General features: G+C 40.4%; 2 protein-coding genes across 11 annotated transcripts in view; both read left to right on the top strand.

Annotated features, from left to right (window-relative positions):
- The window catches only part of adgrd1 (adhesion G protein-coupled receptor D1), a 34,190-nt gene extending 15,218 nt beyond the window's left edge, over positions 1–18,972 (top strand). For all 3 annotated transcript variants that reach the window (XM_086032007.1, XM_086032008.1, XM_086032009.1), the window contains 12 exons: positions 10,136–10,209; positions 10,797–10,920; positions 13,242–13,345; positions 14,743–14,854; positions 14,988–15,141; positions 16,131–16,197; positions 16,405–16,471; positions 16,638–16,729; positions 16,832–16,958; positions 17,027–17,068; positions 17,216–17,308; positions 17,397–18,972. In XM_086032007.1, coding sequence (XP_085888133.1) covers positions 10,136–10,209; positions 10,797–10,920; positions 13,242–13,345; positions 14,743–14,854; positions 14,988–15,141; positions 16,131–16,197; positions 16,405–16,471; positions 16,638–16,729; positions 16,832–16,958; positions 17,027–17,068; positions 17,216–17,308; positions 17,397–17,492 — 1,152 coding nt within the window. In that variant the 3' untranslated portion in view covers positions 17,493–18,972. The remainder of the gene's footprint in view (positions 1–10,135; positions 10,210–10,796; positions 10,921–13,241; positions 13,346–14,742; positions 14,855–14,987; positions 15,142–16,130; positions 16,198–16,404; positions 16,472–16,637; positions 16,730–16,831; positions 16,959–17,026; positions 17,069–17,215; positions 17,309–17,396) is intronic.
- A 649-nt stretch (positions 18,973–19,621) lies between these two features.
- ulk1a (unc-51 like autophagy activating kinase 1a) overlaps positions 19,622–26,365 on the top strand; it is a 16,549-nt gene continuing 9,805 nt past the window's right edge. For 5 of the 8 annotated variants that reach the window (XR_015086887.1, XM_086031362.1, XM_086031363.1 and 2 more), the window contains exons 1-9: positions 19,892–20,363; positions 20,437–20,529; positions 20,929–20,970; positions 21,987–22,019; positions 22,106–22,142; positions 24,222–24,395; positions 24,573–24,646; positions 24,729–24,830; positions 25,965–26,023. Coding sequence is in view for 7 of the 8 variants with exons in the window: in XM_086031362.1 (XP_085887488.1) it covers positions 20,274–20,363; positions 20,437–20,529; positions 20,929–20,970; positions 21,987–22,019; positions 22,106–22,142; positions 24,222–24,395; positions 24,573–24,646; positions 24,729–24,830; positions 25,965–26,023 (704 nt within the window). In the remaining variant the exon portion in view is untranslated. The other 3 variants (XM_086031358.1, XM_086031360.1, XM_086031357.1) reach the window with 3 other exon arrangements.

The raw sequence follows: 26,365 nt of genomic DNA on the forward strand, positions 1-26,365 counted from the left end.
GTAACATGTGGTAGCTGATGGACATGCACTCAGTCTGCAAGCCAGGGAGGACAGACCTTTCAAGTGGCAGTTTAAGTTGCTCATTATTGTCTGCACAAGTTCCACCTCAGATATTCTCTCATGGCAGCAGTACAGAAGTGTAAAGTTTGTGATTTGCAGCTTGAACGCTTTGTTTATTCTCAGGGAGTTCACAAGCACCCTGCAACTTCATTAAAGCGTAACAAGGTGAATGAATGTGCCAATGGCAGAGATGCATCTGCTTTCTCTTAGACCTTTCTGGTTTCCGTGGTTACAGTTTGGTGGGTTGTCACTCGCATGGCGCATAGGTTTTGGTTCTGGTTACCACTTAACAGATTCATGTCAGGACTGAAATTACTCTAATATAGGCTGATGGTGTGGCCAACCTTTTGTCAAGGCAGGTACAATGCTGAATTCAACACTGCGTAATTGGTGACCTTGCAGTCTTGATTGATGTCACTGTAACAGCGCAATGAGGTCATGCCATTCCCGTAAGGGTCAGTCATGCATTGCATGGCACTGGGCTGACCAAGTTTAGTTCCCAGAGAAAATGTTATCAGGGCTCCAGGAGGCCCACATGCTTTCTCACGCCACTCAGCTTGAATGTTGATTAGAACCTGGCACCGTCAGAGATTTATTAGCACTGCCTGACTTGTTCGGATGGAGGTAGAGTCAAGGAGGTAGGGAAAGGGGAGTGGGCGCCTTTGGGCTCCGAAGTTAAACATTAATGCTTGAGCAAAATCACTAACACCTCCTGCACATCTCATTCTCCTTCCCTCAAAGCGGCAGTACGAAGGAAATAAATGGAAAGACTTACGTACTTCATGAGCAAAAAAGATTAATGGGGTCAAAAATTAGAGGATATGAAAAACAGATTTTGATCCTGTCTTTAGACAGGCGTACAAAAAGGCATTCATTTGGTGACGTCATAAAAAGGCCAAGACAGATGGTGACAGATGAACAGGAGAGGAAAAGTGCAGATCTGACTCAGTATGTCCATTTGTCAGTTTGTAATCTACCTGCACTGATGTGGGAAAGCTTTCTTTTGTACCTTGTTTTCCTCGTTTACCTTTTTTGAGGGAGTGGCACTGTCGCCAATCAGTGAGCCAACGCTAACTCCGCCCTAAATACTGCTGGGCCAATGCCCAATGCAGATGTCATTACCATGACAAGTTGGGGCAAAGCTTGCCAAAAATTCCAAAAAAGCAATTGCGACCGGCGAAGTGCAAGCAAGCCTCGACAAACACAGCATTTTCCCCGGTGGCGACAACACTTCATAAATGAGTGCTCCGATCTATGGCACATGCAGCAGATTGCTAAACACAAATGTTTTGATAACCTCACCAAGCAATCAAATATGTGCCACTTATGTGAAGCTACTACTTTATTGTGCATCAAACAAAATTCAATGCAGTTCTGCTTACTTTTGGCTTTGACAGTGTTTCAGAAAGTGTAGTCCAGTGGCTGGACTCAGTCTGTTTCTTGCAAGTGGATCTTCGTCTAGCCCAGCTGCTAAGCCATGGGCAAAGAAAAACATTGTGGGGATGGTAATTATGTAAATTATGATGTTGGTCGAACTGTTTACTGCTGCTACTCCTTGTTGAGGCTGATCCTCCATTTGGAATTTCAGTTAGAAAAAAAAGCCAAGAAAAGGACTATACAGAGGCCTCTCATGAGGTACACTGAGGTCTCTATGAAATGATGATGTCTTCCATGACAACATGCATCACTGCAAGTCATCTTTTAGAAAAAGAAATACAAAAAGCCAAAGAAAAAAGCAGAACACAACGTTAATTCTTTTGCTACTCAGTGTGCATGAGGTCCTGTGTGACATGTTAATGTCACGCCTGACAATGGTTCTAGCGCTGAGGTTTTAGGCAACTTTAGAAAATTTTGATCAAATAAATGTTAAAGAAGATTTTTTTAAGACATTATCTTCATATTAGCACTGATACAAAACCAGAGGTGGGCATTCCGTCAGACTTATGGACAGGTTTGTCAGTCCGTCACTGATGGACGCCCGTTTTGCTGACATTGACAAAATTTTAAAATAGATGGGCTGACTAATGACGGAAGTTCATCCCTCAGTGTAATCATCACTAACTGCATCCGTCAATGACGCTCCGAGGGACTTCTGACGGACTAACTGACGGACTTAAATGAAGGACTGACAATTACAATTCAGTTTGTCACGAAAAAAGAAAGACTAACAAATGACGGACGGGTACCCTGGGCGCTGACGGATGATGAATGACGGACCAGCAAAATTTTGTAAAATGCCAACCTCAGTACAAAACGCAGACTTATGAAGACCAGGATCTTTGTCATTCTCCGAATAATAAACAAGTCGACCTATTATGGTGGACAAAAACATTAGCATCAAATTTTGAGCAATGATTTCGTCAAAGAGTTCAGTTGTCTTGAAATCAAAAACAATCAACCCATAATCATACAATCACAATAAATACAAAATAATAATACTCTGGCGGGAAAATGGGGTTTAATTTTAAGAGCATGAGGTCAGTGAGTAGAAGGCTGTTTGAACTTGAACAACAATGTTATTTATTTCCAACACACAGTAATCTAACTTAACTATTTTGTTTTGTGATGGCACCTAAACCTTACTCATGTGTGACATAAATCAAGATGTGTGTATACAAACACCACTGAATTGCGTTTGATTATTGCATCCATTGTTGAACAAGGAGTTTTGTTATTGGTACTGACTCTGTTACAAGCACCTCATTTTAACATGTCTTGTCCACCCTAATATGTACTGTATACAGTGAAGCAGTGGCCAATTCTAGCAAAGCTGTGACATCAGGCTATATGATTCCATATGTTCCGTATTCTCAAATGACTCAGCCAAGGCTCAATATGGTTCTACTTACAAAGGCTAAGAAACATTACACTAGGCCTTTATGAATGTCTGTGGGAATTAAAATGAATTCATTCATGGAAAAGTACCAGTTTGTTCATGTAAACTTTAGCTGTGCAAAAAAGGACAAAACATCCATCCATCCATCCATTATCTGTACCGCTTCTCCTCACAAGGGTCGCGGGGCGTGCTGGAGCCTATCCCAGCTGTCTTTGGGCAGTAGGCGGGGGACACCCTGAACTGGTTGCCAGCCAATCGCAGGGCACACAGAGACAAACATCCGCACTCACAATCACACCTAGGGGCAATTTAGAGTATCCAATCAACTTACCATGCATGTTTTTGGAATGTGGGAGGAAACCGGAGTGCCCGGAGAAAACCCACGCAGGCACGGGGAGAACATGCAAACTCCACACAGGGAGGCCGGAGCCGGGATCGAACCCACGACCTCTGAACTGTGAGGCGGACGTGCTAACCAGTCGACCACCGTGCCGCCAGGACAAAACATATTTTGCCATATTTTTTGTAATAGTTTTTTTTTTCATTTTGAACTGAAGGGATATAGTTATTGAGGCCATGCACCACAAATGTATCAAAAACAGCTCCCACAGTCGTTTTATTTTGCCAAAGTTTCCTTACTCACCTCACCGCATGCCTATCAACACTTTTTGTTTCCACCTCAGAAACTGAGCCATAACCCACAGCTGCATGGCTTATAATGTTGTCCCCTAACAGAATGACCTCACTAGAGACCAGTTGTGTCTCACTGCATGCATTTAGATTGAAAGTCCACATACTGTATGAAGATTTAAAGCCAACCCTTGACTGAAAATATGTGCTCTCTGTTCTCCATCATATAGAGTAACCTGAGGCTCTCACATGATATCTTGCGATGAATGGACTGACCTGTGTTTCACGAAATCCTCATGTGCTACACTACAAATGTTTCCCATTTGCTGTAGTTTGTGATTTGCAGCTTGAACGCTTTGTTTATTCACGGGAGTTCACAAGCACCCTGCGACTTCATTAAAACTGCAGTAATTAGACAAAAAGATTATTGCACAAATTAATCAAACCCGGCCCACATTTTTGCCACACAATTAACATTTGCGTTCAAATTCAATTGTGTGGTTATATTTTAAGTGTGATTAATTGATAAAAGGTCACCTGGGCAGATACAATAACGAAAGTTATGTCTATAGCTACAGTTCTGGAATACTGGATGACCGCCAGGACGTCCTGTCGCTCCTCATGTTCACGCGAGAATATTCAGTAGGAAACAAACCTTTGGTGATAGGAACTTATGCCGGTTCAGCAGAGATGGTGAAAGTACTTACTTTGTGTACTTGAGTAAAAGTACAATTACTTGTATAAAAAATGACTTTGGCAAAAAAGTACTCATTCAAATACTTACTCAAGTAAAAGTTAAAAAAAACAACTACAGGCTCTGAAATGTACTTCGTGAGTAAAAGTAAAAAGTATTTTTACCGGATGTTTCCTCCTCATGTTTCCTCCTCCTCATAGGAGCTTGGGGACATGTTAAATGGGATTTTCCGTGTTGAATCTAAATTGCTGCTGGATGTGCAATTTGACTGAGATCTGACATGCAGGCAGATACAATTGTGATATTTTCAAGTCATGTTCAAGGCTTGTGATGTGGAATTGTTTTTTCTGAGAATAAACGTTGCGGACTAACCACAAACATACTTCTGTTTCTAAAGTGGAGAATATTGTAAAAAATCTCTTAACATGTAACTGACCTTCAGTTAAGTTGAAAAAAAAAGTAATTTACCTGTCTATTTGACGTTTCATTCCATCATACAAAAGCAGTCCTCCATAATCTAAAAAAGGAAACTCTTGCTGTCAGCACTCATCTGTCAGTTGTGGTCTCATGTGCTGAATGAACTATCGAGATTGTTTTTGTTTGTATTTTATGGCTTAATCAGCTATGTATGGTTCAGATTTCAATAGGCATCAGTTGCTCAATGTATTGTGACTTAAAGAGGCATTTATTGTCACTTTTGGGTGTTGGGAGTTTTTACCATAGTCAGCCTCTGGCTTCTCACTCTGACACAGAGGCCGGAGAAGTTTGGTTTTACATTATTGCTGGGTTGGAATTATCATCTGAGACAGTTTTTGTGATGCATGATTGTGTTTATTCTCATCCCTTATTCTTTTACCCATCATGCTCGCAGTCTTCCTCAACCAATTACATTATGCATATAGCCAATACAAATACAATGCTCACTGCCACTTTTCCTCATTGGTACAGCTGGTTGGTTAACAGGAAAATGTTTTTACATCCACCCATCACAACAATTTAAAACATTATAATTTTCCAAATTGGCCTTAAGTTCATATGGACTCCATATTACAATACAAAGTTACAGTTCATTTTAAACCTAGGAAGTATAAACATGAAGTATACCCTTTCTTAAAGCGGAAGTCAACCCAAACATAATTTTTTCAAGAATATGTTCCCAGCAGGCCCACTAGTTGAAACACGGCATTCTGATTAATTTTGTCTTTGTGGAATATAAGTTAAGCAGCTAAATGCACTCGTTTTTAACCATCTCGGGGGGCGGCCATTTTGTCTTCTGTCGACTGAAAATGACATCACAACTGCTCACAACGACCAATCACGGCTCAGATTCAGAAAACAGGTCAGCCGTGATTACAATACAGTACGTATTGAGTTATGCCAATAAAACTTAAGTAAGCAAGTCAGTGCTTATTCGTCCACTACGTATGTATGGTCAGTGAGAACGCAACAGAGTGAAACAAGGCATATATCTTACACTGGAATAGTTTCAAGGCACACAATAACAAATTGACACCAAAAGTATAGATAGTGACATTCTGATGATTGTATCTCAATGTACTTCACAAGTTTACTTAATGTGAACTCTGGACCTGTTTAGTCTGTCAGTGACGATTACACTGACGGACGAAAACCCACCTCCGACAGTGCATAGTCCATCATTTTTTTAAGTTTCCCGTCATTCGTCATTTGTCAGCAAAACGAGGGTTCCGTCAGTGACGAACTGATGGACCCTTTGTCAGTACAGACTGAATGCCCACATGTGACAGGTTGGTTCCGCTTGACAGACTGATAATGATGGACAGGCAGGCAGCTGACGGATGATGAATGATGGTACGGAAACATTTTGTAAATTGTCCACCTTTGCTTTTTAGGAATACAACTTTAAGGCATACTACGCTTCTGTATTTTAATGTTGATCATGAGAGTATTACTTAGAGAGTCAAGTATTTTTTGAGGTGCTACTTGATTGTTTGAGAGCAAAGAGAGAGGGCAATGAGAGGGAGAACATTCAAATTCCACTCGGAAAGAAATGAGCCGTGATTTGAAACTTTTAAATGTGAGTCAGATGAGCTAACCACATGCGCCACCATGGCGCTCATATCTCTTTAGAACAAAATCCATCTGTACCACTTATCCTCATGAGGGCCGTGGGCTGTGGCTTTATAACAATAGTTATTGTTAAATAATATTTTTATTCTATTACAGAATTGAATAGAATAGTCAAAACTTGACATCAAAGTAACAGCTGTAGATCTCACTTGGGTGACAACTGCATCAACAAGGACAGCAGAGGTTTAAAAAGTTCTTTGACTCAGATTGAGCATCTTTTCTTTCCAAATATTCTCTATTATTATCCTGTCGCTCATTAGTGTCAAGTCTCTTTTTCATTTGCTCGCCGTTTTTTCTTCTTACAAGGCTCAGAGGAATTTCCACGATGGTGTTTGCTTGCCTTCTGTTGTTAATAAAGAGTTGGAGCAACCAGCTGCACTCTTGGCTGGGACGTACTGAGGCCTTATAGGACACCCGGGAACAAAGTGGTGTGCTTGGCCAGATCTCTAAGTGCATTTTAACACTCACCAGTGACTTTTGGATTTCTGCATCTTTACCCGGATAACAACTCCAAACCACATTTTGGATCTACCACAAACAGAGAGTTGCTGGGGGGTTGCTTGAGAGAAAACTAAGCCAAGCCAAGCAGCACTTTCAACATGTAGTAAAAGTACAGACGGGTGGCAAATTAAAGGCGGATATGTGAAGACTTTGATACCAAAGCAATGAATAATGATGCTTCCATACAGAACCCTGAAAGGTTCAAGTTGTCACAATGGGTGGAGTGGGAACAAAATTAAGAGCAGACTTGCGGGACCTGAGCAGCTGACCCTTGATTAAAACAACAGGAAAATGAACAAACAAACATAAGCAATAATCACTGGGAGGAACAAAGGAATCTGAACCAGAGCCAAGGAATGAATTGATAAAAACCAAACCTTGAGTACAGGATGGGCAAAAAGAGTGCACCACTTTCAACAATGACACGTGTAAACAAGCAAAGAACTTGGAAGGAATAGAGGGAAAAAAATCATTGTAATCGCTCCGAGCAAGAGTTGTCCAGACAATACATACTGTTCAATCCAAAAGGACATATTTTCAACAGTATACTGTACTGTATATGATAGTGCTTTAAATGTAAGCTATATGCCAAATGATAACTTCTAACCACATTTTTTCACATGCATCCATTTTCTATACCATATGTCTTCATTCAGGCCATTCAGGACTGGTTGCCAGCCAATCGCAGGGCACAAATACTGTTTTTAAAATCGCTAAGAATTATTATTATAAATTAGGTTATCACGATTAACAATTTATCCGTAACATAATAAAAAAAAAATTTCAACAAAAAGCAAAAGTGGGTATTCCGTCAGAGTGACGGACAGGTCCGTCAGCCCGTCACTGACTGACGCCTGTTTTGCTGACGAATGATGGAACACCTCTTAAAATAGATGATTTTCATCCATCAGCGTAATCATCACTAACTGCGTCAGTCCGTCACTGATGGACCATTAGTCCGTCACTGCCGGATGCCCATTTTTATTTTTTTTATTTTTTTTTGGGGGGGGGGGGTACTGACTGACGGACCAATGGACTTCTCATCTAATATAAAGGAATAACAACAGTTTTGGGGGGATTGTAGCGTAAGACAGTGGGGCCATGCCCATGAACTTATTTTATTCTGCAGGTGAGGGGCAACAGTTCCGACATGATTCAAACAGCAGACATCGTGCAGCTCTGTGTGCTTTACTTTGCAGGCTACTTTGTGATTCATAGAGAATGATGTCAGATGTTAGGAATAGATGGAGAGGAGTCAACCATTTGCATTTTGGGTTTCGGGGAAAAGTTCCACTGTGACTCAAATGGAAAAAAAAACACAATCTCTATCACATTTTTAGTCAGACCTGTATCAAATTTAATCAGTTCTTCCCCAGGACGTGTGCATCCACAAATCCACAAATTTTCGTTGAAATTGATGATGCTAACTGGTAGACCAACTAACAAGATATGGTCAAAACAAATAACCGTACCAAAACCCAATGCCATCGGACCCACTGAAGCTGTTCTGGCAACTCACTGTGACCTGGCACCTCTTGAAGTCATTGAATGTTTCCTTTATTCAGTCACTTTTTTTTTAAGTTTGAGCATGATTACGCCAAGGTTTTGATTGTTATGGACACTTTCCCACAAGGAACGGTTACAGTGCTTGGTGTGCGTAATTAGTCTTCTTTCATTGCACTGCAATTGCGGAAAGCAAATATAACACTATAAAGTGAAGCTTACAAAGTGCCAATTACAGCCTGGCTCTCTTAAGTGTGATTTTATACACACCAAATAAGAAGGGGGAGCAGATAAAATTCGTGCACTCAAGTGACGTTCCTAAAAGCTTGCTCTTGCGCTCTAATAGTCCACATGAATATCTCTCCATGCAATCATTTGGAGTGTCACAATCGATCTTGATGTGCAGGATGGACATAATGAGAGTGGTCCCACAATGAAGTCAAGGTGTTGCGCTATGCGATGTAATAGGAATGAATCATTGGACAAACAGGCCAGAAAACGGTCTGACTGTCAATTTCTCTCTGACTCGCACTTTTCTAGAAGGACATGGTGCAGACACAGTTCATGTAGTTAATGTGACTAAGTGTTAAGGCTAAGGGAGTAGGAAGAGGTGAGCAATCTCAGTATACATGTGCAGCCTGGTGAGTAAAAGTGCTTTGACATAACAACAGTCAGTTGCTGCGCCCAAGCCATTAGCTCATTCTCTCTAGGGACTCCAAGTTTCTTAATTTGAGTTGTTTTGGAAGGAGTGAATTATATATATTTTTTTAATCTTCAAGGACAGAGGAGATTTTAATTCAATATTTTAATATCTGTTTGGATTTTAATTCAATATTTTAATATTTGTTGGGATTTTAACTCCCAACAACGGTGTTTCATTTTGAGGCTCTGGGACAGTATTTACTTTTGTACTACTCTGTTGATTGGCATTGTCCATATCAAGTGTATGCCTGTCAAAATCAAAATACAATGTCTTCCATAATTATTGGCACCCCCGGTTTAGATGTGTTGAAAGCCTTAAAATAAATTCAATTTTTATTGCATCAAGCTCCGCCTATGGCCATCTCTGTCCCCAGACCACAACCCCATTGAAAACCTTTGGCATGAGCTAAAGAGGAGAGTGCAGAGGAGAAAACGCATCTTGCTGGATGACTGAGAGAGATTGTACAAATTTGAATTTCTGTATTCTCCCATCTTGGGAAACATTGTAGGAGAAGGATTTGCCACTGAATAAATAAAATTGAATTAAAGGTTGGATGTTCTCTTCATAAATGGTCCTGTATTCCATCCATCCATCATCGATACCGCTAATCCTCACAAGGGCCGCGGGCGTGCTGGAGCCTATCCCAGCCGTCTTCGGGCAGTAGGCAGGGGACACCCTGAATTGGTTGCCCTCCAATCACAGGGCACACACAATCACACCTAGGGGCAAACCCCGGAGAAAACCCACACAGGCACGGGGAGAACATGCAAACTCCACACAAGGGAGGCCGGAGCCGGGATCGAACCCACAACCTCTGAACTGTGAGGTGGACGTGCCAACCAGTCGACCACCTATATCGACTGGTCCTATATTATTTATTTAAATAAAACTGAATTCGTTAGATGCTTAAAGAACATCTTAACCAGGGGGTGCCAATAATTATGGAGGGCACTGCATTTCATTCATCCCTGGGTGGACGTTAGCAATATCACCATACTGTATGTTGTATCCTTTAATTTGTTTTTACATCAGTTGGGGAAACACTTTAGAAGGCAAAACAAGCATGTTTAGTAAGTTGTATATAACTTTATCTTTTCAGAGTGAAGAACAGAAGGAACAAGTTTTAAATCAAAGTAATAAAGTCTTCCTCTACTGTGCCTTCCTGGACTATAGGTGAGTGCGTTTGTGATCCGTGTAATTTACATGCAGTATTCCTTCTGACAGCAATGGATTTGTTCTGACTATGGGATGTCTATTTCATTTAATAAGGGAAAATGTGCTTATCCTGAAAAATGTAGGCTACATGCATTACACATGCATTGTAACCATTAGTAGTGCAAAAACATTATTCACAAACTATTAGTGGCATAAACATTGAGATTGCTTGTTGCGTTGCTCGGGCATGATTCATGAAGTTGCCCCTGGTGAATCAAACAGTATGTCTTTTCTTAGTCAATTTGCCACGGTTTCCACATGTTGAAACAAACCACAGAATGTTTTTTTTTCCCTCTATGGGAGTATGTTGTAGTTTTAGTATATGTCTTCTTTTTTGCCTAACTCTCCCTTGGTCCTGAGGTTAAAAAAAAAAAAAAGTACCGGTAAGTGTCCACGATGGGAAAGTGTCCTGGTGAGTTCAGTGAAGACAATTCTTTCTCAAAATAGATCACTGTGTTTAATCTTTGCAAGCAGCAAAACAGCACATAAATAGGTTTTAAGGTCATTTTCTATTGTAACTAACAACAAATGGTCTTCTTTTTCAGTTCCAAGGAGGGGGTTTGGTCCAATCAAGGTTGTGTGCGTTCAGAAGGAAACATGACATACTCTGTGTGTCTGTGCAACCACCTCACCAACTTTGCCATTCTTATGCAAGTGGTTCCCTTAAAGGTATGAATTTAAGTCTGAACATTTAAGTAGCTTGAAGTTTGGTGTGCCACCACACCACTATCAAGTGGAAATGTCTAAAAAGGCCTTAAGGAATACTGCCTTTATGCCCTGTTTCTCTGAACTCTTAAGACAGAGTTGACTTGTTGGGTGTTTTTAGAATGCGCAAATGGCTCATCTTCACATGTTTTCATGTTTTAATGGGTTTGATTTGAGATTACCGTAATGTTGGCATCGTATGTTATTTTATTTTTAGGATTCTTCTGTTGCAGTTTCTGTGTTTATCTTCTGATAACTGTGCATGCTACTGTATCCATATTAACTTATCCATGTTGAATACAAATTAAATATATTATTGACTCAGATGGGATAAGGAAATTTCACATTTTTTAAGGGAATTTGTTTGTATGTCAACATCATAAGCCCAGATAAACAATCATACTACATGACTTTTTTGAATGTAAAAAATAATCATTCTAATCATTGATAAAAAAATGACATACAGTACATGTACATCATATACGCTGTCATTATATTTAATTAGAGCATATCTTTTTGGTTATTATAATTATCTTTCTGCAATGATTGCTGCAGGGGGGGAATCACGTTTCTACTGTCTTATCGTGAGGCATATGATCTCAATTTCAATGTAAGTTTAAGTAAACAAATGTGGTTCTTTGGCCTGATAAATGACAGCAACTAAGCAACAGTTGAATGCTGTGTCTGTTTGTCGACACAGCGAGGACATGGATGAAGAGCAGACCTACATGCTTGCTCTTGGTAGATACAAACACAGCTCCTACTTGAGAGAGCTCATGCAAATTAAAATCTGCTGCACATTAGCAGTTTTTAACCTAATTAGTCGATAATATGTAAACATAGTGCAACGATGGCCAAAAATGAATCAGTTCCGTTTTGGTCTAACTGGAACCACACGTAGTCCTCCCTCTTAATGTTTTGCTATCTGAGAAGCAAAACGCCTCAGAATGGGGAGGGACAAGTCCTGTTTGACTGACATCAGACGATGGGCAGTCGGAGTGGGAAATGAGAGACTTAAAGTAAGCACTGCGTTCGCTGCAAATCACGAGCAGACATTGCTGCTGGCATCACTGATGAAGGATAATGATACACATGTCATCTGCACAGACTTTGCAGGCCTTTGCAGATTTTGCATGCTATGTTGAGCTATTGACAGAGTGTATTTATGTGGAACATGTTTTCAAGCCTCTTAACAAATGTTCCTTTACTTTGGAGATGGTGCACTACTCAGTTAATTGGAGTTTAGTGGCTGATCTTAAAGCCCCATTTGCTCGCCCCCTCGCCCCCCACCACACACACACTGCTCAGGGTAGGTCTATCATAAGCAGGCCTACACAATCACTATGTTGGTTTCACTGTCGTTTTCTAAAGAACTACTGGAGGAAACCATGATTGAATGCGGTTCCTTGGGTCACTACAACGGTCAACGGTCCAGCCCTCAACGACCACATAATGCCTTGAGAGGGTCACTCTTTGGAAACAAAAATGTACCTATCAAAATATGTGGTATACCATCCTAATCATGTTTCGTTGTTCATAAACACACTCATAACCAATGTCATTTCTTTAACTATCTGCATCTAGAGAATGCTAGAATGCCAAAACTTTGTACAGTATGAGCCACTGGAGAATGGCCAGTAACTCCGCTTGTTCGTTTTAAATAGAGAACCGCTCAGTGGTCGAGTACCGTATTTAAATGCAGAAGCCTATTTGATGCTATTCTTTCCCCTTAGTCACTCTGTAATTAGCGGTCTGCCTCAGCCCTCAGCTGCAAGGGAATGTACCACACATCCTTTTTGGGGATGTCTAAGACTGCTCTACTCCGGTAATGACAAGGCACATGTGAAGACAGTTAATAGAGAATCAAACCCAACCTCTTGAAATAGATCAGACTCTAAAATAACATTTTGTATGAAGGCCTACGCCAGTGTATGAATGAAGAAGTACAACTTTGTCAATCTTCACTGTGTACAGCATTAGGGAAAACTCACTTGTACTCCAGAATAATAAAGATGATGATAGAGATGATGCAATATGTATAAATATGTGTATTCATGTATTTTAAATGATTGACATGTTTATTGACAGCCATGACAAAATAGTTCATAATTTAAGTTATTTTATGAACACTTCCTGACCGTTATAGTGGCAACCATACCTGAGAAAAGAATTCCATCTGTTTTATTGTGGGTGTTGCGATTTACGAACTTGTTAACACAATGCTTTACTGTAAAACATGTCGTGTGTGGCGCATTGTAAAACAGTGCACGTGTCTCTGTGCACAGCTCACTACGGGCCACCGGGTGGCACTGTCAACCATTGGCTATGTTGGATGCTCTATTTCCATTTTCTGTCTGGCCATCACTCTCGTCACGTTTGCAGTCCTTTCGTAAGTATCATTATCGTCACTTAGGATTGGTAATACATTTATCTTTTATGCATGTCTGTGTAAACATCTCTTGTATTTCATGCAAACCTCTTCTTTTAATCACTTGGTTTGGGTCACATTAGCCCAGGGAATAAAACTATGTGTTACCAGTACATACAGTAAAGGTAAGTTGAGAAATTGTTACTTTTTTTTCAAAAATTGTATTGTATTGTAATGCTACCCAAATCGGAATATTTTTCATATCCATGGAAATTAGGTATGTTACCAGATATGTGACCCTATAGATTGGATGGAGAGTAAACTGTCAAGTTAAACATGAAGGAAAATGAAAAATCTGCAGTTGGTGACAATCAAGTCCAGGGCGTACCCCGCCTTTGCCAAAAGTGAGCTGGGTTTGACTCCAGCACCACCTTAATAACTACTGTAAATATTACTATAAATATTGAATACTGATAACCTAAAATACCTACCTTGGCATGCTGTTCGGTAAGATTTTAAGCCTACACGTGCACAATCTGTGTTACATTATGCAGGACAATGTTATGAATGAATAATCCATCCTTCCATCTATTGATCCGTCCATCCATCTTCTGTCGCTTAGCCAAGCTTGCTGAGCAACCGGCAGGTGTGCATCCTGATATGATCACGATTCTATCACAGGGCATGTATAGACAGTAGGGCTGGGAAAAAATATAGTATCACCATGTATGTATTTGACCCAACTTTCTGGTTAATTTTGCAGAATACAACCCCAAATATTTGTAGTTTTGTACAAAACAACCCCCAAAATTGGGCGGTTTTGTACAAAACAATTCAAGAAGGTGGGTCAAATTGACCCAATTTGTGGATCGGTCCATTTTTTACCCAAAATTGTGTTATTTTTAACCCAACTGTTTTTAGAGTGATTGCATACACAGAAACAACCCATGCAAAACCTTTGACTGTGATGCAGACATGTAGTCACATGCGCCTTCATGCTGCCCCTGAATAAACAATAAATATTATATCATGATATATAGCATTCAACTCCATTCGATTATGTTTCACTTTACTTCTTTGTTACTAACCTTATTATCCCGACTCGTGTCCTGCTGTTGGAGAAGAGTGCAGAGTTAAATTTTGAATTTGAAGCCTGCTCTAAATTAATGGATATGCAGCCCAAGAAGACATTTACCGATGAATTGAAAAGTTCGCAAACGGGATTTGAATGCAGCTCAATATTTCCGTGCATAACAAAGAGCCATACGACTGGGTGAGACAATTGCCCAATTATTGCCAATTATTATTATTCAAATGTGCATGATTTTAGGAAAGTATGAATAGGAACAAATTCACCACATTTTATGGTATTTATTTAAAGACAGGAATATTTGAGTTCTCCCTTTGCTTCTCTGCAGTTCAGTGAGTACCATCCGGAACCAGCGCTACCACATCCATGCCAACCTGTCTTTTGCCATTCTGGTGGCTGAGATCTTGCTGCTCATCAGTGCCAGCTTCGATCCGGGAACGGTAATTATATACTGTGCAATACTGGTCACTGTGGTTGGTGACTGTCACAGTGGCAGTGATGACAAGACAACAAACTGACAATAACAAAATGGATCATTGACTTTTTGACCCATAATTCTGTCCCCTGTGCCAGCTGCCTTGTAAGATCATGGCTGTCCTGCTTCACTTCTTCTTTCTGAGTGCATTTGCCTGGATGCTCGTGGAGGGTCTCCACCTCTACAGCATGGTGGTCAAGGTGTTTGGTTCTGAAGGCAGTAAACACATCTACTACTATGGCATTGGTTGGGGTAAGTCAGTCATTAGCGGGTGCGGATTCACTAAACTAGTGCCATTCACTTGCAGGCTTCACTCGAAATGACCCCATTGTCTTCACTTTAGGCCTGGACTGTAAATGGTTTTACTGTTTTACTCGTCACCTAGTATAAGTGAAAGGAAAATAACTACATTCATGTTCTATACGTTGTACATCTGTTTTGAATCACATTCCACAGTAACAATTGCCTCTCCGGATCTTACTCTAAAAAAAGACTATTGGATATTTGTATACCATGGCTGTAGAGGAATGCCCCCTTCCCCATGTTGAACCCATTAGTGGCAACATTATGCTTTTTTCCCTTTTTGCTTCCTTTATTCCACCCTGGTAGGTCTTTTTATGTGGCCAAATGTAAATGATACTTAAAAGACTGCAGTCTGAGAGTCTACATGCAATATGTACAATATGCCTGCAGTACAAATTAAAAGTACATTTCATTGAGGCTTTCGAGTTTTTATCTACTAGTGCTGATTATTGTTTGAACGTGGTGTACTGTACAAGGAACCTTTGAGCATGTCAATGAATAACAGTTACTATGGTGTACAATATCTTATGTGACATAACAGTCAATTTGGTCACAGTGGTTGTTAACTGTCCGATAATAATTGGAAGTTATTGCGTCATCTCAGTAATATGTGTATTAATCAGCATCTGGAAACAGTTCCTGACAAATGCACAACAACTCAAGTTTCAACATAGTTTGATTATGTATTGAAATTAATTCAGGTGGCTATAAAGTAGAGGTGGCTATAATAGTAGCCTTGTCTGTGGAAAGGACAATTTGGACTGTATTAGGCAACATTATGGTTGTTGCTTTTTGTCAAACAACTGTCAAGGCTGATAATAGTATTATTATTTTATCTAGTGTTAATGATTCCATGAGCACATGTATCTGAATGTTTAAAAAATTGAAGGTTATTGTTTGCTTCGCTATTTTTTAAAATTATGAATACTTTTTACCAGGCTCTCCCCTGGTGATTTGTGCGGTGTCCATGACATCAGCTTTGGGCAGCTATGGCGAAGTTGACAAGTAAGTGTAATCTGCATGTAAGATGGAAAAATAAAACCTCATTGAAAACCGGAATTTAATTATATTCTCCATCATAGCTTAGTGGCATTGCATCATCTTCATTTGAAGGTTGTTGAAGATTTGCTTTTTACGCAGGAACACTCTAAAATAATCATATATTACAAGGCAACATAACATGCCAGTTTTCCTCTGCCCTTGCTTTCTCAGCTGCTGGCTGTCCCTGAAGAATGGAGCCATCTGGGCCTTTGTGGCACCAGCTCTGTGTGTCATTGTGGTGAGTAAGTTTCAGTCGTTTACATGTGTTGTTTTTTTAAACTTCATTTTCTAACATGAATCTGTATTCCTTGTAAGAGTCTAGTCTATCCCAGCTAGTAGAAAACAGATGTAGGTTTCTTACGTTGTAGTGTTTCTTCATCTCATTTGTCCTTTCTGATTACCAGGTAAACGTTGGCATTTTGATATCGGTAACCAGAATAATATCTCGTATCAGCGGAGAGAACTACAAAGTTCACGGGGATGCCAATGCTGTGAAGTGAGTGTGTCTCTTTTGTCCGTCAGGCTTTTCTGTAGTTGTTATTAAAATACCGTGCAGTCTATAGTTTACTAAAACTAAAAATGTGGTTCGTATTTTAAGGCTCACTGCAAAGGCTGTGGCAGTACTTCTACCTATACTCGGCATCTCCTGGATCTTTGGAGTTTTAGCTGTCAACACGCACTCCTTGCCATTCCTTTATATATTTGCAATTTTCAACTCTTTGCAGGTAAGTCTCTTTACTTTTCCCAAAGTTTTGCAGTGTAAAGTCCTCCTAAAGTTCTCCTTCCTTTGTAGGGTTTCTTTGTCTTTCTGTTTCATTGTCTTCTGAACTCTGAGGTACGTTGCTTAAGATGTGAAATGTTTTGGTCATTTTTGTGTTTTCTTTTGTTAAGCCTCGTGGGAGGCAAATCTCCACACACCCTCCAGCAATATTGAATTTGGCCAGAATGTCCAATGGTGTAATGTTGTTTCCTCTCTCTGTAGGTCAGGGCTGCTTTCAAACACAAGACCAAAGTGTGGTCTCTCACCAGCAGCTCCATGCGAAACATCAATGTGAAGCCCTTCAACTCTGACATTGTGAGACCTTGCGTAACAGATGGGCTAGACCAAAGAGCTGTGCAACTGTTAACTGCCTGAGCTAAATACCCACTCTCCTATCTTGTAGATGAATGGAAACAAGGAGTGTGTATCCCCCACTAAGATGAACACATGGGACAAAAGCACCAACTCGGCCAATCGTATTGACCTCTCTGCAGTGTAGACCACCACAATGTCAGTGTGCTGACGCTAGTGTAGAGTGACATTCAATGACCTGAGTATTTCCACACTATTTCATGTGATCAACAGTGACCTCAGTGGAGTGAAAGGAATGCCAAACGGAGTGACATGTAGCTCCACCTTTAAAGACAAATCCACTCTAATAACTGTGCCTTATTAGTGTCTCATTAATGACATATTGTGTTCCTGCAGATCGGGGTAGAGATTTCGGAGGTCAGTGTGGTCACAGTGATATAGCATTATTCAGTTTCTGACTACAATACTCTGTGCAGCAGAGCGTCTTTTATGTAGACTTGTCTATATGTTCACAGCAGATCATTTGGCTCCAGTTTATTTCATTTGCAGATGTCCAGTTTCTCACAGAATACGATCTCCTGCTTTGAAACGTTTTACCTTGTTCCCTGTTTTACCAACAGGGAAAGTGACCTAATTTCCTTTGCTGTTAGCTCCATGCGTTCAAAACAATAGCACTGAGCTTTTGGAGATGTCACAACACAGTCAACTGCAAAGTAACACACACAATGAGGCTGCAGTAAAATGAACTATGTGTTATTCTGTTATGATATATTTATTTTGTGATTGGAAGATCTGTTTCATGTCTTTTACTATGTGTAACAGCTCAACGGCGAGCCTGTCTGTGTGTGTTTTTTTTCCACTCTTGAAATGAGCTGACTGGTATTTAACAATACCTCATATCTTGGCAAGATGCAGTATGGTATGCTCTCTTAAGAATAACAAATACTTGTGCGTTTTGGACACCGTTCTGTGAAGTTTTACTGTGTTTAACTATTTCTAGAGCGATATTTCATACTTTTTGTACAATGAAATTGAAATGTTGTGTACAAATGGCAGCACGGTGGTCGACTAGTTATCACGTCCACCTAACCATTCTGAGGTTGTGGGTTTGAATCCAGACTCCGGGCTTCCTGTGTGGAGTTTGCATGTTGTCCCCGTTCCTATGTGGGTTTTCTTCGGGTACTCTGGCTTCCACCCACAATCCAAAATCATGCACGGTAGGCTGATTGAGCACTCTAAATTGTCTGTATAGGTGTGAATGTGAGTTTGAATGGTTGTTTGTCTATTTGTGCCTTATGATTGGCTGGCGACCAATTTAGGGTGTACTCCGCCTCTTGCCCAATGACAGCTAGGATAGGCTGCGGCTTGACCGTGACGGATGGATGTCTACAACAACAGAATGCCATAATAGGATTTTTTTTTTATTCATAACTGTGAGAATGACGGGAGATGACATCTACATGTCATTAATCTGTATCAACACTGTACCAACAACAGCTTTCAGAAGAAAAAGAAAAATATTTTTGGACGTGTCTCAGCACTACTCACATGTCAAATTAGAATTTTTATATTTCAGTCATTCAGTTTTTTATCAGACTGTCATTGTTCTTTTTATTATGGTACTACGGTTTGTGCTTTCAATTATCTTTATTAAAATGTTTGAGGAAAAAAAATTGTGCCATATTCTATTACCAACAAAGTGTTAATGTACAGTACATGTGTCCTTTCCTGAAACAACTTGGCTGTGCACAACTGCACACTAATTAGATAACATTCTCAGTGTGGTGGATGTGGAAACGCGTTGACAGCTAAAACACACAAGAAAGTAGGGGTTCCTGTGATATTGTTTTGAGATTGATTATGAGGATTCATCACTTGGGCAAATGCCTGCCAGAAACACTATGCTGCAGGTGCACAGCGGCGCTCCAACAACAGAGACGGCATCATAATATTGTAATGCCCTTCAGTGTGGTCAAAGATGCACGCAGTCGCAGATGCAATCTGTTCTCTGTTTTAATAATAGAACGCAACAAAATAGAACACATTCATACAAGGGCTGCTGATGGCTACAACTCACGCCCATGCGCACTATATACTCCAACTGACTCCATGGGCCAAACTCCTCCCACCCCCAACCTGGCTCGTCCCCTCTCTATGACGTCACTTGCTACTCAGACCCCGGCCTCACATGCACAAATAACAAAGAACAGATATTACACTATGATAATATCCTCTGTGATGCCACATTTGTAATATATACAATTTATAGTCAATATGACGGATGGGTGGATGGGAAATGTTATTAACAGTCATTTATAGGTATTAATAGTCAGGCTCCAGCATACCCCAGTGCTATGCGTAAAGAAATCTGAAAAGACGCATGCCTCTTATTTATTTGATATTCTACAACTGCTTCATTGGTTTATCTTGCCCATAGAATTGAGTAATTAACCGTCGATGCTGGCGAATCCATAATTTACAAGGTGTCAGTGAAGGCAACGCCGTCAAACAGCTGCTGCTGGCTGTGCGCATGCTCATTGGTAACATGAGTGACAGGTTATTGGGAGCGATAAAAGGTGAGGAGGAAGCCAAACAAGTTAATATATGACCTTTAGCGGAATACAGATGGTTGACTGTAGTAACGCGTCTCTTTAGTTGATGTTGTGTTTACTATAGGCAAACGGGGGAACTCGTGTGAAACTCTAAAAGAAAAAGACATTCTCTGTCTGGTTGTTTACCTTCTGTCGCACGTGTTTTATGTTGGGGTTTTTTTGTCCAGTGAGAGCAACGCTGTACGTTCGTCGACGACATTGTCTTAACGCTAACGCCGTGTGAGGATTCTACCACTGGGCATTAAAATGGGATTCCTCGCGTCCAGTGAAGGTTTCGTTGTGCTTTGTGTGTGTGCTTGCCTCGGTGATTCCTCCCGCTGAGCCTGCTTGGATAGGGGCTACGCACAAGGTACCTCATGGAGTCTGTTGGGAAGTTTGAGTTCAACAGGAAAGACCTGATTGGTCACGGTGCCTTTGCAGTTGTGTTCAAAGGACGACACAAGGAGGTAACCGATGTCCATGACTTTCATCATTTGTCTGATTTAGCATCATACCTAATACGTTCTTTTGTTTGTCAAGAAACATGAGTGGGAAGTGGCTGTCAAGTGCATCAACAAGAAAAACTTGGCCAAATCCAGTTCTCTACTTGGAAAAGAAATAAAAATATTGAAGGTAACTAAGAATTGTGTATGATAGTCCAGAGATGCGACCTAAATGCAAAAACCGACAGAACTATAGTGATTTTCAAATTCCTAAATAGTGTATACTTATTCCCTCTTAGGTCAGACCAATGTATTTGGAGAATTAGTAATGTCTTGCAATGCAAAATTATCAATCTGCATCATGCGTTTTGTGCTCCGTGACATCACCTTTGATGTTCTTTGAAAAAAATATTTCTAACCTACTGCTCGTGCTGAGAATGACAATAACCTCACCATTTGGCTTCATATCCATGTAGAAATCACGCTTGTCACATTTGTACTGCAACTGTCGAATTAAAACGAACACAATTAAGACAAACTATTTTTTTTCATCATGTCATCATGTCCCCTTTGGTTGTTTTTCCTCCAGGAACTCAAGCATGAGAATATAGTCAGACTGCTAGATTATCAGGTGGGTTTGAATTTTGTTTCCACTTTACGCAAACCACAGCACCTTTTACCATTGTATGCTGTGTAGTTACATCTTGATGAAACATTAGGTGCCACAAATACAATACAGAATATATAGTGTATTCTAGTTTTTTTTTGTTTTTGTGAAGTTTCAGGCATCGAGAAGTTTAATAGTGCATTTTCACATTGTACATACAGTAGACCACAGAAATAATCAATTTTGCCATTTAAAGCAGACCCCAGGTAGGAAAGGGGATTTGCATTTGAGAGTTTGTGTCAATGAATAGCCGCTCGCCTTGTTGTTACCTGCTAGGGGACCAGAGAGCTGTGAACTAATCTCTTATTTGTGGCAGATGGACAGTTAAACGATGGCTTCTAAAGCATCAGCTCGCACCAGATGCACCCTAGCATGACTTTAGAGTTTACACTCTGGGTCATGCTGCAAGACACTTAAACGAGAAATCAACCCAAACATATTTTTTTGCCAGAATACGTTGTATGCTGGCCCACTAGTTGAGACAATGCATTCCGATTAATATTGCGTTTGTGGAGTATGAATTAAGCAGCAGTAAGCACCCGCTTTTAGCCATATCTGGGGGCGGCCATTTTGTCACTTCTGTTGACTGAAAATGACATCACAGTTGTTTAGGGCTCAGGTAACGACCAATTACAGCTCAACTGTTTTTCAATTTTACGATTAACTATGTTTATGTCACAAATGACAACGTAAAAGTAGCTTTCCCACTCTTCATCTGCGCCCCATGTGTCAGGAAGATTAATACCTTATACTTGTAACCTTTGTATTTTGCTCCATCAACAGAAGTAGTAATTGTTTTATGGGGGATTGTGGGAGGAATGGGTTCATGCACCTATTGGTCCAAAAGTGTGCAAACGTGGTCCATATTGATTACATTGTTGGCAAAGGTGGAGCATCTATTGGTGGTGTCACATTAAATGAAAGCTGAGGTACTAAAGATACTTGAATAAATCAATTAAAAAAAATGTTTTCATCCACAGGAAATAGGTGGATGTGTGTATCTGGTCATGGAGGTATGTGTGATTGTGGTAAAAGAAAATGCATTTCCTTACAATGCTGCGTTATCACAGTTTTTATACAGTTTCCCTTGTCTTTACAGTATTGCAATGGGGGTGACCTGGCTGAGTACCTTCAATGTAAGTGTCTTCATGCAGCTCATATCACACTATTTTCTCAGTCGGGCATTCTCAATACATGTCACTATTGCACGAAAAGGTCAAGCTTTGATTATTCTGAAACATGTTACTAGAGGATCTGAGTGTGGGCTTTGCTGTTTTTTATGGTCTGGAGGTTGATTATTAAATGCTACCACAAGTTCACCAGAGAAATGATCACTATAGTACCCCCAAACAAGATGAACTAAAAGGCTGTTGTCATTTCATTTGTGTCGAAAGCATAATCCATTGATTATTTCCACTTTTTTGGGGGGTTGTACCATCGCTTTGTCATGCGCAATGTGATTTCCACCACATTTAAATTCTCAGAATGACCAATGAACATGACTTACTAAAACTGTGCCCTTCATCAGATTTCAAAAAAGTACGATGACACTGCTGGGGACACGGAGTTGATTTTTCATTTGCTAAATTTAGCCAGTCAGTGTCGTTGTTTAAATGCTGATTTAAAGTGCTAGTGTAATTCTGTCGGCGTCTCCTATTTTGTAGACTTGACTGTTTTGTATCCCTGCCAATGGGCATTGCCAGCTATTTGCGGCACGCTATAGAGGCAGGGTGGCTGACAGAGTGCCCATGTGACCTCATCCATCTGTCACACACTTATCCTTGTACCCTGGTGGAAAAACACTGCAGTCTTTAAAATTGAGCACCTTTGTAAACAAAATTCTCTTCCACAAAGTGTGACGTTAATGTGATCGGAGTCCTGGCTCAATGTTGCAATCATGCTGGTATCTGTCGTGTGTAAACAAACTTATGAAATGAAAGATTGTCACGAGTTAGAATATTAATATGCTGAAGTAAGAGTCTGAGTGACTTTAACACATCTCACAATTGGTCACACTGCCATCCTGTCCTAAAGTAGCACAAGGTGGTTAAAAGTTTTTGGACCAGTTTTGTAGCCATTTCTGCCCAATTCCAAAACACATATTAATGAAAAAATGAAAAGGTTATTGAGTAAGTTTATTAATTTGTTTATCTTACAGAATGTTACTATGTTTACTCGTGACAAGATTTGATTGAAATGATTGCCAAGATTGCGAGGGTATCCCTCCTCAGCTCCTTCAGTGTTGCTGTCAGCCCCTTGACAAGCTCCTTGACCAGTTTTCTTCTTGTCTTTGTTGATGACCAGTCCAGCACGCATACAAGCACTTCTTGTACTACAAAGACCAAGATTTCACATGCGCAGAGTGTCGTGTGCATTCGGAATATTCCGATTGCCGTATACATGCACGCATATTCGGGTTGGAAAGTGAGTAACTCATATACGGAACTTTAAAAACCCGAATAAGGGCATATTCGGGTTATTGCTCCCATTTACATGACTTTTAAAATCCCGAATACTGACAGTATTTGGGGTTTTAAAGGTCTATTGGCTGCATGTATACACAGTCAATGAGATTCCTCTGATGCTGTGGAAGCTTTTTGCAAACCATGCCTTAAGATGTGACAAAAAAAATGTCAGACATAGACTAGAACAGGTGAACTTTATTTGGAGTTAATTAGAGGCACCTTAAAATGGTGGTACGTGGATGCTGGCTCCCAGAATGATGGTCACATTGATTTAATGGTGGAAATAGTTTAGAAATGATTTGTCTTTGTCTCTTTTTTTTTGGGTGGGGTATCACAAAAACCTGGCATTCAAGCAGTTGTGTGTAGGCTTTTCATATCCTCTGTATATAATTTATACCAGTAATAAGAAATGTATCAATACTCTAAGGTGCTAGAAACACTTGGACTTTGATCTTAACCCATTCACTGCCAGGCATTTTCAGACCCTCTTTTACCCTAACGTTTGAAAAAAATTGAAAAAAAATATAAATAAAATCCTAGGATTGAATGGCTGGACTGTGAAAAGACAGACAAATTAGTCAATGGCAGGGAATAAGTTCAACGTGTCTGAAAGGCTTCAAATTGACTTTGGACATTTAGAAATCCTTCAAATATATTTCCAGACATTCCGTTCACTTAATGGAATGCATTCCGCTGTCTCAATGAATTACCGATATGTAAATATGTATTTTTCCTCCCTCTGATCCACAGCTAAGGGGACATTAAGCGAGGACACGATCCGAGTTTTCTTACAGCAGATTGCTCAGGCCATGAAGGTTCTACAGAGCAAAGGCATCCTTCACAGAGACCTGAAACCCCAGAACATCTTGCTCTGCCATCCAAAGGGCAGGAGGTCCAGTTCCATCAACACCAGTGTTAAGATAGGTAAAGACTCAGCAGAGATGTCGATATAATAGTAGAACAAAATGTTTCTTAATGTATATCTGCAGTTCTTTAGGTATAGTTTTCCCATGTCAAGGTGGATATACTCCTACCCTGCCAATACAAAGATGCAACACTGTAATGTGCTGTTAATCTCACAAATTCTCTCAACCTCCGCAGCTGACTTTGGCTTTGCGCGTCATCTTGAGACAAACACTATGGCAGCAACATTGTGTGGCTCTCCCATGTACATGGTGAGTTTTTAAGTTCTTTGCATTGTGTCCTCTGCTCAAGCGTTGTAATGGCACTGAGCTATTAAAGTGTTTCTGGACACAGGCCCCCGAGGTTATCATGTCCCACAGTTATGATGCCAAAGCTGATCTGTGGAGCATAGGCACCATTATCTACCAGTGTCTGACTGGAAAGGCACCGTTTCATGTGAGTAACACCAGAAAGTATGCTCATGAGCTTGTACAAACATTCAGTCAGTCTCCTGTGTACGTTTTGAAACATTTGCTGGAGTGCATTATATAATACCTCATGAATCTGTTTTGAGATATGCACAGTTCCTAGAAAGGATATTCCGATAGATGTCAACACAAAACTGAACATGATGCATCCTTTTCTAAATACTGAAACATGATATCTCACACACCAGCTGCCTGACACCCTTCCTGGACTCCAGTGTAATGTGGAAAAAAACGGACTGTTCATTCGGAAAGACCCTTGTTTACAGGGTGGGGGCATGCACAAGTGGTTGTGAACCTCGAGTAAATAATGTTACACAACACTGCTTTATCTTTGTGTCGCTCACATAGCTACTCAAATGAAGCTGCTATTTGTGGATTGCTCCACTTTTTTTTTTTTTAATGGGTCGAAGGAAGCCCAGGGCACTTTGCTTGATTTTGATACATGTTTCATACAGTTGAGGAACTAACCTAATGTTCTCTATTTGGAAAGGTTATTTTTCCAGATATTTAAAAGGAAGATTGTATTTTTGGCAGATTAGCAAATTTGTAAACTCCAGACAGTGATGCTGCTATCTGATGACAATGGCGATGATGTTTATTTATCAAGCAACGTCAAACATGTGACAGCCATGGCGCAGAAGAAGAGCAGGTCATCCAGTATCCGTTCGATTCTTCCTCTGTCCCGGTCATGCGTCGTCGTGTCCTTGGGCAAGACACTTCACCCACCTTGCCTCCCGTGCCACTTGCTTGGTGTGAATGTTTGGTGGTGGTAGGAAGGGTCGAAGGCACACATTGGCAGCCACGCTTCTTTCAGCCTACACCAGGGCAGCTGTGGCTACATACGTAGCTACCGCCAGAGTGTGAATAAGCGAGTGCATGAATAATGTATCCATTGTGAGCGCTTTGAGTGTGTTGTAGAAAAACACCATCTAAATCAGATGCATCCTTATTATGATGCCACTTTACCCAGGTGAATTGTCAAATACTTCATGTGTGGACTATATGTGGCAATGTAATGTTTAAGTCAAGGGTATGTGTGATCATGATTCCGAGTGCTTGTGTGTGTGAATGATCTCTTTTTAATAGTTGTATTATTATATAGGCGAATACACCACAGGAGCTCCGCCTCTTCTATGAATGCAACAGGACCCTTGTACCAAGGTTGGTGCACCTTTTGAACTGTACACAACTACTCTATATACAGTACATACATACATGTGCACGCACGCATACATACAACTGAAAGCACATGAGGTGTTATAAAAAAAAAGCTGTCTTGTTTAGCACAAATTATGCATTATTGTTGGCATGACATTGTTGGCCTCAACTTTGCCAGTTTGTGTGGCTGTTGGCCATACTTATCTCATACTATAATAAAAGTCAGTGATAAGCTGGCCAAATGTGTGAGGAGGCAAGGTTTGTTGTTTTCTTGCAGCTTTCTATATATAACCTACATGGAGCTGACAGCTAGTGGTCTGCACTGCTCTCTCTCCATGTGACCCA

Source organism: Filicampus tigris, chromosome 5, assembly GCF_054856515.1.
Source record: "Filicampus tigris isolate MCC_2025a chromosome 5, RoL_Ftig_1.0, whole genome shotgun sequence".
In the NCBI taxonomy this organism is placed as follows: domain Eukaryota; kingdom Metazoa; phylum Chordata; class Actinopteri; order Syngnathiformes; family Syngnathidae; genus Filicampus; species Filicampus tigris.